This window comes from Apaloderma vittatum, unplaced genomic scaffold, assembly GCF_000703405.1.
Source record: "Apaloderma vittatum isolate BGI_N311 unplaced genomic scaffold, ASM70340v1 scaffold23547, whole genome shotgun sequence".
Taxonomy (NCBI): domain Eukaryota; kingdom Metazoa; phylum Chordata; class Aves; order Trogoniformes; family Trogonidae; genus Apaloderma; species Apaloderma vittatum.
This window is the reverse complement of record NW_009725985.1, coordinates 10,175-22,282: the sequence shown is the minus strand read 5'-3', so window position 1 is coordinate 22,282 and position 12,108 is coordinate 10,175. Positions and strand designations below refer to the sequence as shown.

At 45.9% G+C, this 12,108-nt stretch overlaps 1 protein-coding gene across 1 annotated transcript in view; it reads left to right on the top strand.

The window, feature by feature from the left end:
* Positions 1-12,108, top strand: part of LOC104276709 (E3 ubiquitin-protein ligase AMFR-like) — a 26,495-nt gene that overhangs the window by 7,755 nt on the left and 6,632 nt on the right. Inside the window, 7 exon segments of the mRNA XM_009873128.1 lie at positions 359-399; positions 1,164-1,296; positions 1,849-1,982; positions 3,623-3,733; positions 6,123-6,313; positions 7,788-7,891; positions 9,610-9,744. Coding sequence (XP_009871430.1) covers positions 359-399; positions 1,164-1,296; positions 1,849-1,982; positions 3,623-3,733; positions 6,123-6,313; positions 7,788-7,891; positions 9,610-9,744 — 849 coding nt within the window.

Below are 12,108 nucleotides of genomic sequence, written 5' to 3'. Positions count from 1 at the left end.
GTTCTCTTCAGACTTTTCTTGAGCAGAAGTGGTCAGTGGGATTGTGGTCAGGACGCTGAGTGATAAGAATTGGAGAAGATAGTGTGTCTTATGTAGTGGGGGCAAAAGTGAGACTTAACAGCAGCGATGCTGGTGGCTGCTCCAAGAGCACTGTGTGCTTGAGAACAATTTCTCCCGTCTTTATTTCTAAGCTCCGTGGTTGTCACAGATACGTTGTGCACACAGTCACCGTTGGGTCATGGGAACTTCTTACGCTGCAGTAAATGCATTTTGTGTTTTGGCTTCTGGACCACTGTCCCTGTGAGAATGTCATTACCATATCTTTTTTTCTTTCTCCCCCCCACCAACTCTTCTGCAGTCTCTGCTCGTGACAGTCAGAACTGCCCATGTGATTTTACGGTGAGTAGCTTCTGTTTTGCAGGGTGGTTGTTGGAGAGAGCAGTGAGTCCAGTGCGTTGGTTTCAGAGATGTGTGTCGTTACCTCGATGGATTGCGGATGCGTGTTTGGACAGAGGTTAACTTCAGCCTGTGCTATTTTTAAGCGTGGATTCTGCAACACACGCACAGCTTTAGTGGGCACTAGTAACTCGAGGCATGGGTTAAGATGGATGAGTGCAGCTGTGTGAGGGTCCCTGTGTGCTATTTGGTGTCATCCTACTGGCTTTCTTTTAAGATCTTAATCTTTTGTTTTGAGAAAGCATGCATGTCTGTCTGTAGTGCGTGTGTGCAGGCATACGTGGGACGTAGCGTTTAGGACAGAACTTTGCCCCAGTCGCTGTTGGCATTTCTGTTACCGAGCTGCAACGCCTCACCTGGGAAATGCCTTGTCTCTTGAAAAATGAGGGTCCGTAGTTACTCTAAGCCTATAATTGGCTTTTGGTACGTGCAGGAGTTTTAGCAAATGCTGCATCTTTTCTCTCAGCTGGCGGTATGCCAGTGTGGGCCAAGCATCAATTGCTTTTTGCCTTTTGAAAACATTGCTGTCTGAAACCAGTAACATTAAAAAAGGCCCCCAGGAAAGCACAGAGTGTGGGCGCTGGGCTTAGGAAGGGCAAAGAATCCATATCTAGGAGGTGTTTGAAAAAATAGATAAACCAGTTTGAATTCTAGAGATGCTGTTTAACAAAAGAGATAGAATAATGTTAATTTCCCCGCTCTTTCAGATACGTAATTCATCTCTGGGATCTCAACCACGAAGGAACGTGGGAGGGCAAAGGTACTTATGTCTACTACACAGATTTCGTCATGGAGCTGATCTTGCTTTCACTGGACTTGATGCATCATATTCATATGCTGGTATGAAACACTGGGCATAACATTGAGCAAATAGATTGGCCTTAAAGTTAAGGGTACTGGCTATACATTTGTGGTTTTGTTGCTTGTTTTGGGAAACAAATGTTACAGAGGAGTTATTTAAATAAAGAGGAAAATGTCGTGTGGGGCGTTCTGGCATTCTTTCTTCCTGTGTAGTTGGAGTCCTCATCAATAACTCTGTGACAGAGTATTAACTACTGTGTAATTAGCTGCTTTATAGGTGTTTAAATAGCTTTGTTACTGGGTAATACCAGACTGAATTATTTTTATTGGGAGCAGGGGACATTAAGTTGGACAGGACTGAATACAATTTATCCTTGTTATAAGTGCTGTGCTGCTTGAGTTGAACGTGAAGGTGCGATGGGTACGAATACCCATGAACACGTGTGGTTAGTCTGAACGCTCTCAACAACAGCAAAACTCTTCGGTGCTGGTTTCTCAGTTTCTTTTTCTCTCAAGCCCTAATACAGTTTCTTGTGACGGCCTCTTGTTTCCCACACTGTCTCTAATCACCGTTCTGTTTTTCCCCCGAAGCTGTTTGGCAATATCTGGTTGTCCATGGCGAGCCTGGTGATTTTTATGCAGCTGCGCTACCTGTTTCACGAGGTTCAGCGCAGGATTCGGCGGCACAAGAACTACCTGCGTGTGGTTGGAAACATGGAAGCTAGGTGAGCCTCATCTTCGCTCTGGGGTCGATGTGGATTTTGGAGGGAGGAGCTTGATGAAGGAACTCGGATTCTTCTACGTGCCTTTGATACATGATGGCATGGCATAAGCTGGGGACATGCAGTTGGGCAAATCTGGCTCTTAACTCTGTACACTTAGAGTATGTTTTTACCCATTTGTTACTGGGGACACCCTTTCTGGTTTCAGCAGATATGTGGGATTGACTTTTATAATAGCAGTGTTACTGGCAACAGTTATCAGGTGAGTGAACATCCCTGTCCAGTATTTCTTCTCCTGTATTCTCTTGTAGTCTGCCCTGGTGGGGTGACAGCAGCTCTGCCCGTTTCAGTTGTCACATACTGGCTTTGGCTGTGATAGAAATAAATGCTCTTATTCATTAGGCCATACTGTTCAGTTACTGCCTGAACTGAAATCAAAGTATTAATTAAAACATTCTCAGCTTTAAGGATGTGTTTATTAAACCTGAAGCCAACTCTTAATAGGCTCTGTACTTGTAGTGGAGCTGAGAGCACGTTGGCATTGCTTTAGTCCACCCCCCTGTAGCGAGGCGATGTAGTGAAATTGAGAGGCCTGCTAAAACCTGGTGTTGTGCCAGATACTACGGCGTCTCTGATCCAATCTTTTCATAACGCAGCTATATCCTTAATAATTTTAAGAGCAACAGGAAGTTTTTCTATCCCTCGCTGCACCATCTTCATTATGGACTTTGCTGGGTTTGACTAGCTCTGATGCCTGCTGCTGTAGTCCAGGTGAAGATGACTGACTTCTCTAGAAATTTCCCAAGGTTTTCTTTGTAAAAAGTCATTCAGTGGCTGTAATATCTGGTTAAAAGCTGCACAACAACATTCACGTACAGTGCATTGTTCCTTTTCAGTGAGATGCAGTAGCTAAAATCTCTAAGCTGCTCACAAAGCTATTTTGAGTTACAGGTGTCTCAGGCTTCTTGTCTGAGTGACTTGATGAGGTTTCTTTTTCATTCTGACTGTTCTGGAAGAACCACTTCCCAGCTTCCTCCTGAAGCTGCCAGTGGCATCCAGCTCCCTGCCTTTGTGTAGTTCTTCAGGTGTATTCGCCACCAGCAGTACTGTGAGACCTTGTGATACCACTCATCTCTCTATTTTCCGTGTTTGGGTACTGTGCAGTAGCTGCTTGCATGGCGCCGTGGTTTAAAATAAAAAAAATGAAGATAAATGAAGGTTGTCGAAAACTGAGGCCAAAATTAGTCAGACCGTAAATGCTTGGGATCCCAAGAAGACATCTTAATGGGTACAGCTATTAAAAGTCATTTAGAAAAATTACATAAGCCAAATTTATACGGGTTATAACTTGAGTGTCTCAACCTAACCATCATGCTTTTTGGAAGGTACCAGGTCAAAGCTTTTTACACTTAGGACGTTTGTGGAGATGTGCAAAAAAATGTGCCTGTAAGAGGGCATGGGAGGGATGTGTGTGTGTGGCTTTTGCAGAGTGAGTCTGGGTTACAGGAAAAAGCGAACCCACTGGCACACCTCTGCCAAGGAAAAGTTTACGTGGAGGAGAAGGTTTTCTTGGTGCGGGCTCCTCTAGCGAGGAGGCGGAGCTGTTGTAGTCATTACTTCCGTCTCTCCCTTTTCCTCCGTAGGTTCGCGGTTGCGACACCAGAGGAGCTGGCAGTCAACAACGATGACTGTGCCATTTGCTGGGACTCCATGCAATCCGCACGGAAACTGCCTTGTGGCCACCTCTTCCACAAGTAGGTTTCTGGGGCTGGAGAGGGCGCGTCCAGGAAGGGATGCGTGGGTGTGTCGGAAAGTTACAGCAGGATGACAAGTCCCCAGCTGTCAGCAAAGCTGCGAGTGCTCGCTGCCCGGGTCATCCCCATCTGTGTCTAGTAACAAACTGAAAGTTGTGCTCGCTTCAGTCGTTCTCGTGTTCGGGTTGTTGCACCTGGTGCGTTCTTTCTCCCCCCAAACTGAGAGTACGCATCTTGTCAGCTGGTGGGTGGGTACTGTGGAGTTCCGGTGTCTCCAGTGTGAGAACAGACTCTTCCGTGAGAGTGTGTTGACTTTCAGGTGAGGAATTAAAATTGGAGTTGGATCCTGAAGTACCTTTCAGATAAGAACTTTGAAGAGAAAACCAGGAATATTTTTTTATGTTGTGCATCCTTGCGTGGTGATGAGTCCTCTGGGAGAGTTGTGGAGGCCAGTTCTTATATGGATTATATGGATTCATGGAGGAGTAAAAGAGATTCTTAACCAAATTAGCTGAAGAGGTCCCTAAGCAGCTGGTAGCTGGAACTGGGAGACTCTTGGCCAAAGGATCTCTCTATTTCCTGCACTTACTCGGTAGTGAATAGTAGCAGATGCTCGTGAAGACAGTGCTGAGCTGGAAGTGCCTTTTCTGAGCGCTTCCGTAGCGGTGCCTACATTATTACACTTGTGCTTAAAAACGGAAGGAGATCTGGAGATTGAACCAGGAGTTTCTGAAGCGCCGTGCGATTAACATGCGGGGTCAGTGAAATTGTCCCCGCGGTGTCATATGAACGAGTAACTTTCTGCAAATAGCTTTTTGCTTTTCTGGTAGCTGTCAAACCAGAGGTTATAATCTGTGTGCTAATTTGTTGTCATTTATGACAAACCGTGCCATAAATATTTATCTGTGTTCCAAGAAGTCTCTAATGAGATAATGTGCCTCCGTAGCAGAAACTCCTCTTGCAATGCGACTGAATCGTATGAATATTTAATCACCTACTGAGCACTTGAGAAGCCCAAGGTCTTCTCTTCAGAAAGTTGTTTTCTCTGTATCTAAAAGGATCCTTACGGATTCTTTTCTGAGTTACACTTACCTCCTTGCTGCATTTAGAAAGGGAATATGTTACAGTGGATGACTTATGCTTGCACATAAACCCAGATGTAATTAGTAACCCTATTTACAACCTAGAAATGGTTTCCCTCCTCATAAAAGCCCAGTGATTTTGCCAACAGGCTGAACGTCGTCTCCACTCTCAGTTACATGGGATTGGTTTTTTTCATAGCCAGTTGTTTGGAGTGGGAGAGAAGCTGGCAGGGAAGATGCTGAGGTCAGTGCTGTGCCTAAATATTAAGGAACTTTAATGCAAATGAGCACCTGAATCTTTCAAGCTCTGTTGAAAGTCTCTACTTTACCATTTAGGAAGCAGTCGATTCCAAAAGAGTTGCTGCTCTGAACCATTGCTGACCTTGACCTCTTGACTTTGCTTTTAGGACTTTTTACTTCAAGCTCTGTCAGCCCAAACCTGTGATCTGTGCCTTCACTCCGTTTGCAAATACACAACTTTGGAAACAGATTTATCTGACTTTTTCATACGCATCCACCTTTCTAAAGCATTTTGAGAACTTGGCAAAAAAACCCACCCTGATGCTGGGAATAAAAACACCTCCCCCTGCAAGTGTCTAATACTGAGATGTGTTCAGTTCTGTGAAATTCAGTTCTTCCTTACTGAAAATTAGGTTTAACGTGCTAACAGGTACCCAACCAGGTCATATCAGTCTGCGTCAAAAAGTAGGCACAGCTCTGGGTGTTTCAACCTGAATTTCAAACATTTCTCACTTTCTGCAAGACAGCAAATGTTCAGAATTACGTAAACGCTGCAGTGGCGCAGCACTGCTTAGCATTAATAAATCTGTTTAGAGCTTTCCCAATTTGGTGGCGATTTGGGTATTGATATTTTTGAAGTGATATTTGAAAAACTTTGGAGGTGCCGTTGCCGTATCTCACCGGCAGAACCGCTGTGAAATTATGTTGGTATATTTTAAGTACTTATCCACTTGGGGATTTTTTGTCCTTTTTCAGTTGGGGCTGGGGAAAGAAAAGAAACACTTATTTCCCCCTCTGGGCAAAACTTGCTTGTTCTGAGCTAGAGGGACAATAAACCTGGAGAGTGTTTTGTGATAAGTCTGTATGCTGGTTTATAAAAAGTGAATGCTTGAGTGTTTTCAGCTGGAAGAATAAACTTGTGCCAGAGGAATAAACGGAGCCAGGAGATCATCAAGCGTACCCAGAAATGATCTGTGTGTTAATGTTCTGTACAGAATATGCTCGTGATACTGATGCCGTGGAAAAACGCTGCAAGCTCACCATTATCATCATTGTTTTCCTGTCAGCTCATGCCTGCGGTCCTGGCTGGAACAAGACACGTCTTGCCCTACCTGCAGAATGTCTCTTAATATCACTGACAGCCATCACGTGAGAGAGGATCACCAGAGGGAAAATCTGGATGAGAACCTGGTCCCTGTGGCAGTGGCGGAAGGCAGGCCGCGCCTGAACCAGCAAAATCACTTCTTCCACTTCGATGGTGAGCTAAGCGGGTTTGACACCCCGTGCTGTTGCCCACATCAGCGAAGGGAGCGGCCTCCTGCAGAAGGGAATTCTGCCCCTGCTTCAGATCAAACTGAAACTGTGTTTCTCAGGTTGTTCGGAGCTTTCACTGAAAGCTTTTTTGCCAGCACTCCCTGGTTTTAGATGCATTGTGGTTAGCGGCTGTGATGCTGGCATTTGTTCATTGCGTGAGAGAAGTTCATGTGTCTTACTTTGTTACCACGTGGCAGCTGCTCAGGGACAGTCAAAGAGAGAATAAAAAACTCGGTGGTGCAGTCTGAAAGTCGATCCTTTCCCCTGTCCCCCAGCTGTGTGTGTGGTTCAGAGAATCACAGAATCATTATGGTTGGAAAGGACCTCCAAGGTCATCAAGTCCAACTTTTTTCCCAGCATTTCTCTAACCACTACCCCATATCCTCAAGCGCCACATCTATTCGTTCTTTAAACACCTCCAGGGATGGCGACTCCACCACCTCCCTGGACAGCCTGTTCCAATGCCTAACTACCCTCTCAGTGAAGAATTTCTTCCTAATATCTAATCTAAACCTCCCCTGGTGCAACTTGAGGCCATTCCCCCTTGTCCTATCATTACTAATTTGAGAGACGAGACCAACACCAGCCTCGCTACAGCCTCCTTTTAGGTAGTTGTAGAGGGCAATAAGGTTGTCAGAAGTCCATTTGCCACTCAGTTTACAGGAAACTCGCGGTGCTTAGTTGAGTGCAGAAGTCTGCAGAAGCTTATTCTTAGAAGGAATCATGTAGCCAGAACTGTTCCTTGTATTCTTTTTTTCAGTGGTGTGCTCTAAGCATTCCCAAAGCAGATGCGGTCTCAGACCATGATGAATTCTGCGTGTGCAGACAAACGTATTCCGATAAAGGCAGTTTCTGTTGTCTAGCTTCCGGTTTTTTTTGATGATTTTGCATCGACGTGTACTTGTCTCCCACAGCCTCCTGGGTTTTCGATGGCAATCTTGTCGCTTCATTGGTGCAAATACTGGGCTTTGGCCTCTGTTCTTATGGAGCCTCCGTGACGTAGCTGAGACGCTGTGGACTTAACTGTGTGGGGACCAGGTTCAGCCTGGTCAGAAGCCAGCCTGGATTTAGTAAAATTGCTGGAATATTCCAGCAATGCATTCCAGAACTGAATTTGACTCTGGATTATTTTAGTTTTCCCTTTAATGGGAACATTCAAACAAGAAAACGAGGATGTGTTGTTTTCTCGATCCTCTCCCGGCCCTCAGGTTGCTGAGCCACTGTGGCTGTGTGTGGCAGTGATGGATTCATTCTGCCCATCTCCATGTTTGGGAGGCCTTGGGGACGTACTGCGCTGCACAACTCCCCACGTGCACCTTATGGGAATAGGAAGACTTACATTAAATACACGTAGAAAACCTCGCCTACCGAGAACCTCCTATTTTTGCTTGATTTTGTCGATGTTTTCTTGTTGTCAGGCTCTCGAATTGCCAGCTGGCTGCCCAGTTTTTCCGTAGAAGTGATGCACACCACAAACATCCTCGGCATCGCACAAGCCAGCAACTCCCAGCTTAACGCTATGGTAAGGCTGCCTTAGTAGTCTGTTCCTCAGCCTCCCTGCCTGTGTTGTGGGGGCAAAGGGGTGCTCGTAGGTGGAGAACGTCACGGGGAAGGCAGTCGGAACGGTGTCTAGATGCTGTGTGAAAGCTGTTTTTTTTTTGAGCGAAGCCTTGTGAAGTTAAGGCTATGCGTTGGCTCAGATGTGGAAACAGAACAGATCTGGAGGTAGGTAAAGGAGGGAGAAGAATTAGATGTACTTCCTGTGTAGATAGTCAGACTTTTAATGCAACTTCTTTTAGCTTTTTTCCAGTGCTTACCTTCACTGACAACTTGCAGTAGCAAAGGGTGTGAGTCCGTAACCAGAGAGTTCAGCTGTTTGCCCAGCGGTAGCTGATCAAATCTATTCTATCGCTTTTGATTTTATTTTTTTTTTAGTATTTATTTTTAATAGCACTAAGTACCAAGGTAGCTGTTCCTGTTTGTCTTGTTGGTGTGAGATGGGACTCTCTGTGGCACAGGCAGCTCCTGCGGATTCAGGATGATGGTAGGAGTGTCGAGGATGAAATCCCAGGTTTGGTGACATTGTACATAAACACTCTAATGCAGTAGGAAAAGAGAAGGATATGGCCTCATGAAACATATTTAGTTTGAGAAGTGATCTTTCCTCGGCGTTCTTAAAAGCTCCTGTGTGCTGTAGCATGTTAATTCGTGTTCACCGAGGTATCTCTTGAAAGTGATGGAATTTTCTCAGTGTCGCCTTCAGTCCTGTTTAAGCCTCAAGAGGATAAGATCACAATTTTTAGGGGGGTTGAGACAAGGTAGGCAGGGAGCAGTAAGGTGTTGACAGGTGATTTACTGGTTCCATGTGCAGGAATTCTCTCCATTGAAGGTCGGTTTAGTTTTTCTTTTACTTGTCCCGGTGACACAAATGGGCTTTTGCTAAGGATGAGCAGTGATTTCTTAGCATTGTGTATTAAAAACACAGCAGCAATTTGGGTATTAAAATGCCTGCTTTAATGGAAAGGCTTACGTTAGCAAACTGTTAGCGTTACACATTTTTAACAGAAAATAAGTGAAATCCTCCTCTGTGTTACTGAATAAAAACGTAAGGGGGTATTTTGAGGGAAAGGCCAGAGGCTGAAATGCTAAATCAGTTGTTCGGGTCACAAGTTGGTACAATAAAGAGTTCGATTTGCTGTAGTTGCTTCTGTTTGAACTCATTGTCGGCTGATGTGTGGCTTTTGCTTTGCTTTCAAAACTCCTTCCACCTTTCTTTTCCTGTTCATATTGTTCTCATTTCCCCCCCCCGAGTCATAATTTTCAGCATTAGTTAAAATACATATTTTAATATTAGTGAAGTCTGGCTGTTGGACTCTAAAGGCATGTTATCTGGCTGCCCGCTTAGTTTAATTTGGATTTTATTTTAGTAATTTGAAATTCCATACTAACAGTTCCCTGGCAACTCAGATGAATTAACTTGAGCTTTCAGAGCCTATTAATTGGGTTTGTAGGCAGGGTGGCTGGAGAGAGAGCAGGTTCTTAAACCTTATTCCACTCGTCCTTACTGGTACCAGTCTGGGACAAAGACCAAAATGATTTTTTTTTTTTTTTTTTTTCCCCAGTGCTGATTTAGCTATCGGTCGCTCATGTGAATTTTGTATAAATCTTTATTTATCTCCATTGAGATATAGCAGCTGACTTTACTGCTGGTACTGACTGCGTGACCCTTGCTTTCTGCAGGCCCATCAGATCCAGGAGATGTTCCCGCAGGTCCCGTATCATTTAGTTCTGCAGGATCTGCAGCTAACTCGTTCTGTGGAGATCACCACCGACAACATCCTAGAAGGGCGCATCCAAGTACCTTTCCCCACACAGGTGAGTCACGAGACCGTGCCCCTGCAATGACTTTATCACTTAGAACTGAGCCTGTTAACAACGAGCGAGGGGAACAGGGTAAGTTGAGGCGCTGGTGAATCCAGTTGAGCTTAATGCGGTGTTATCCTTCCAATTTTACCTGTAGGAAGATGTTGCAATAGGAAGCACCAAACCACTTTTGGCAGTCTAATGCGTGTTAGATCTCTGTGTTGCGACATCTGACTCCATCGGAATGTCTCACGGTGCTGCGTGAGCGAGGCGTGTGCAGCCGTTCCTTGCCGTGGCCCTGAGCAGAGGCCTTTTAATGTGCGGGTGGATCTCCTGTGTGCTTTGGCATTAGCCATTTGTCATATGGGTGCCCTGGTTTCGACTGGGATAGCGTTAATTTACATCTGGAATATTGTGTCCAGTTCTGGGCCCCTCAGTTTAAGAAGGATGAGGAACTGCTGGAGAGAGTCCAGCGTAGAGCAACCAAGACGATGAAGGGAGTGGAGCATCTCCCTTACGAGGAAAGGCTGAGGGAGCTGGGTCTCTTTAGTTTGGAGAAGAGGAGACTGAGGGGTGACCTGATTAATGTTTATAAATATGTAAGGGGTGAGTGTCACGAGGATGGAGCAAGGCTCTTCTCGGTGACAACCGATGGTAGGACGAGGGGTAATGGGTTTAAACTGGAACACAAGAGGTTCCGCCTAAATCTGAGAAGAAACTTCTTCTCAGTGAGGGTAACAGAACACTGGCACAGGCTGCCCAGGGAGGTGGTGGAGTCTCCTTCTCTGGAGACATTCAAAACCCGCCTGGATGCCTTCCTGTGTGACATCGTCTGGGTGTTCCTGCTCCGGCGGGGGGATTGGACTAGATGACCTTTCGAGGTCCGTTCCAGTCCCTAACAGTCTGTGATTCTGTGATTTTCTTCCTGGTACCTGCCAGAGTGCTGCGTTTTGTGCTGTAGGGAGGGAGTGACTGGGTGTGTGGGGCTTAGCTGCTGGCTGGGGTTAAACCATGACGGTCCTTTTTGGTGCCCAGCGTTGGGCTCTTAAGAATTGAGATAACAACAGACCCGACCTGAGCATGTTAAAATAAATTTATTATAGGCATTTATGGTATTAGTTTAATATTTGCTGGTCACAGAGTTGATTGAGTCGCTCTCAGAGTTGTGCTTGTTCTCAGAGTTGGGTTACGTAGCACCTCACTCGCTGTGTGTTCCCCGTTGTGATGTTCATCACCTCTGGGGGCTGGATTAAGGTTACCTTGATGTATTGTGTAACACTGGCTTATCACAGAATCCTAGACTGGCCCAGGCTGGAAGGGACCTTAGAGATCGTTTAATCCAACCTCCTTGCCATGGGCAGGGACGCCTCTCAACTAGATCCGACTGAACGGGAATCGAACCCGTGACCTTGGTGTTATCAGCAGCACGCTCTGACCGACTGAGTGAACTGGCCCCCTTTATCGTATGATAAATACTGATTGTGAGACTCCTCTGGTATTTGTGCTCAGCATTGCCATCATCTCCGTACTTCGGGAGCCATCTCTCGGAAGCGATTAATAATTACAGCCTTTACCTTTGCTCCTTGGAGAGCCGGTCTGTGGGGGAGACAAGAGGGGACACTTCCCCTGCTCCTTCACCTTCTCCTCCAGACTACTCCAACCCTCACTGCACTCACAGTGGCTACTCCAACCCTGGCGACAGGCTTTGCAGCTCAGCCAGAGAACCAGCCCCTGCTGGTATCGGTCGCCCCTAAACACAAGAAGAAATACTGGAAGTCAAAGTCAGCTCGTCTAGTACGGGGAGAAGTGGGTGAGGCAGACTACTCCAAAAGAGGGCAATCTCGAGAAGAGGAGGAGGAAGAGGCAGAACTCACAAATGAGGCAGTGACCACCCACCCGATCCCTTTTGCTGAGGAAGCTGTGAGATAGGTGAAAAAAATTTCAGCTGCTGTCCAGGCATCACCTGGCTTCTCAGATGCCAGAGTAATGGGGCCAGTAGCCTGGAATTAGAGGTTGGGGAAGCCAAAGTGAAGAAAATAGTCCAAAGTCTTCTGAAAGCTGGTTATGCCGTAAAATGAAGTAAGCTTAAGGGACCCACACAGCAGATTATGTTTTGGGGAATAAAATGGCAAGATGGACGTCATCAGATCCCAAAGGATGCGATTAATAAAATAACAGCCCTGCCTCCACCAGCTCGTAAAAAGGAAGCACAGGCTTTCCTGGGCGTCGTGGGTTTTTGGAGAACACGTACTCCAATTTACAGTCTGCACGTAAGGCCTCTCTACCAAGCGACCCAGAAAAAGAACGATTTCAAATGGGGCCCTGACCAACAAGTTTTGGGGTTGGGGATACAGAGATTCTGAGACGTGTTACACT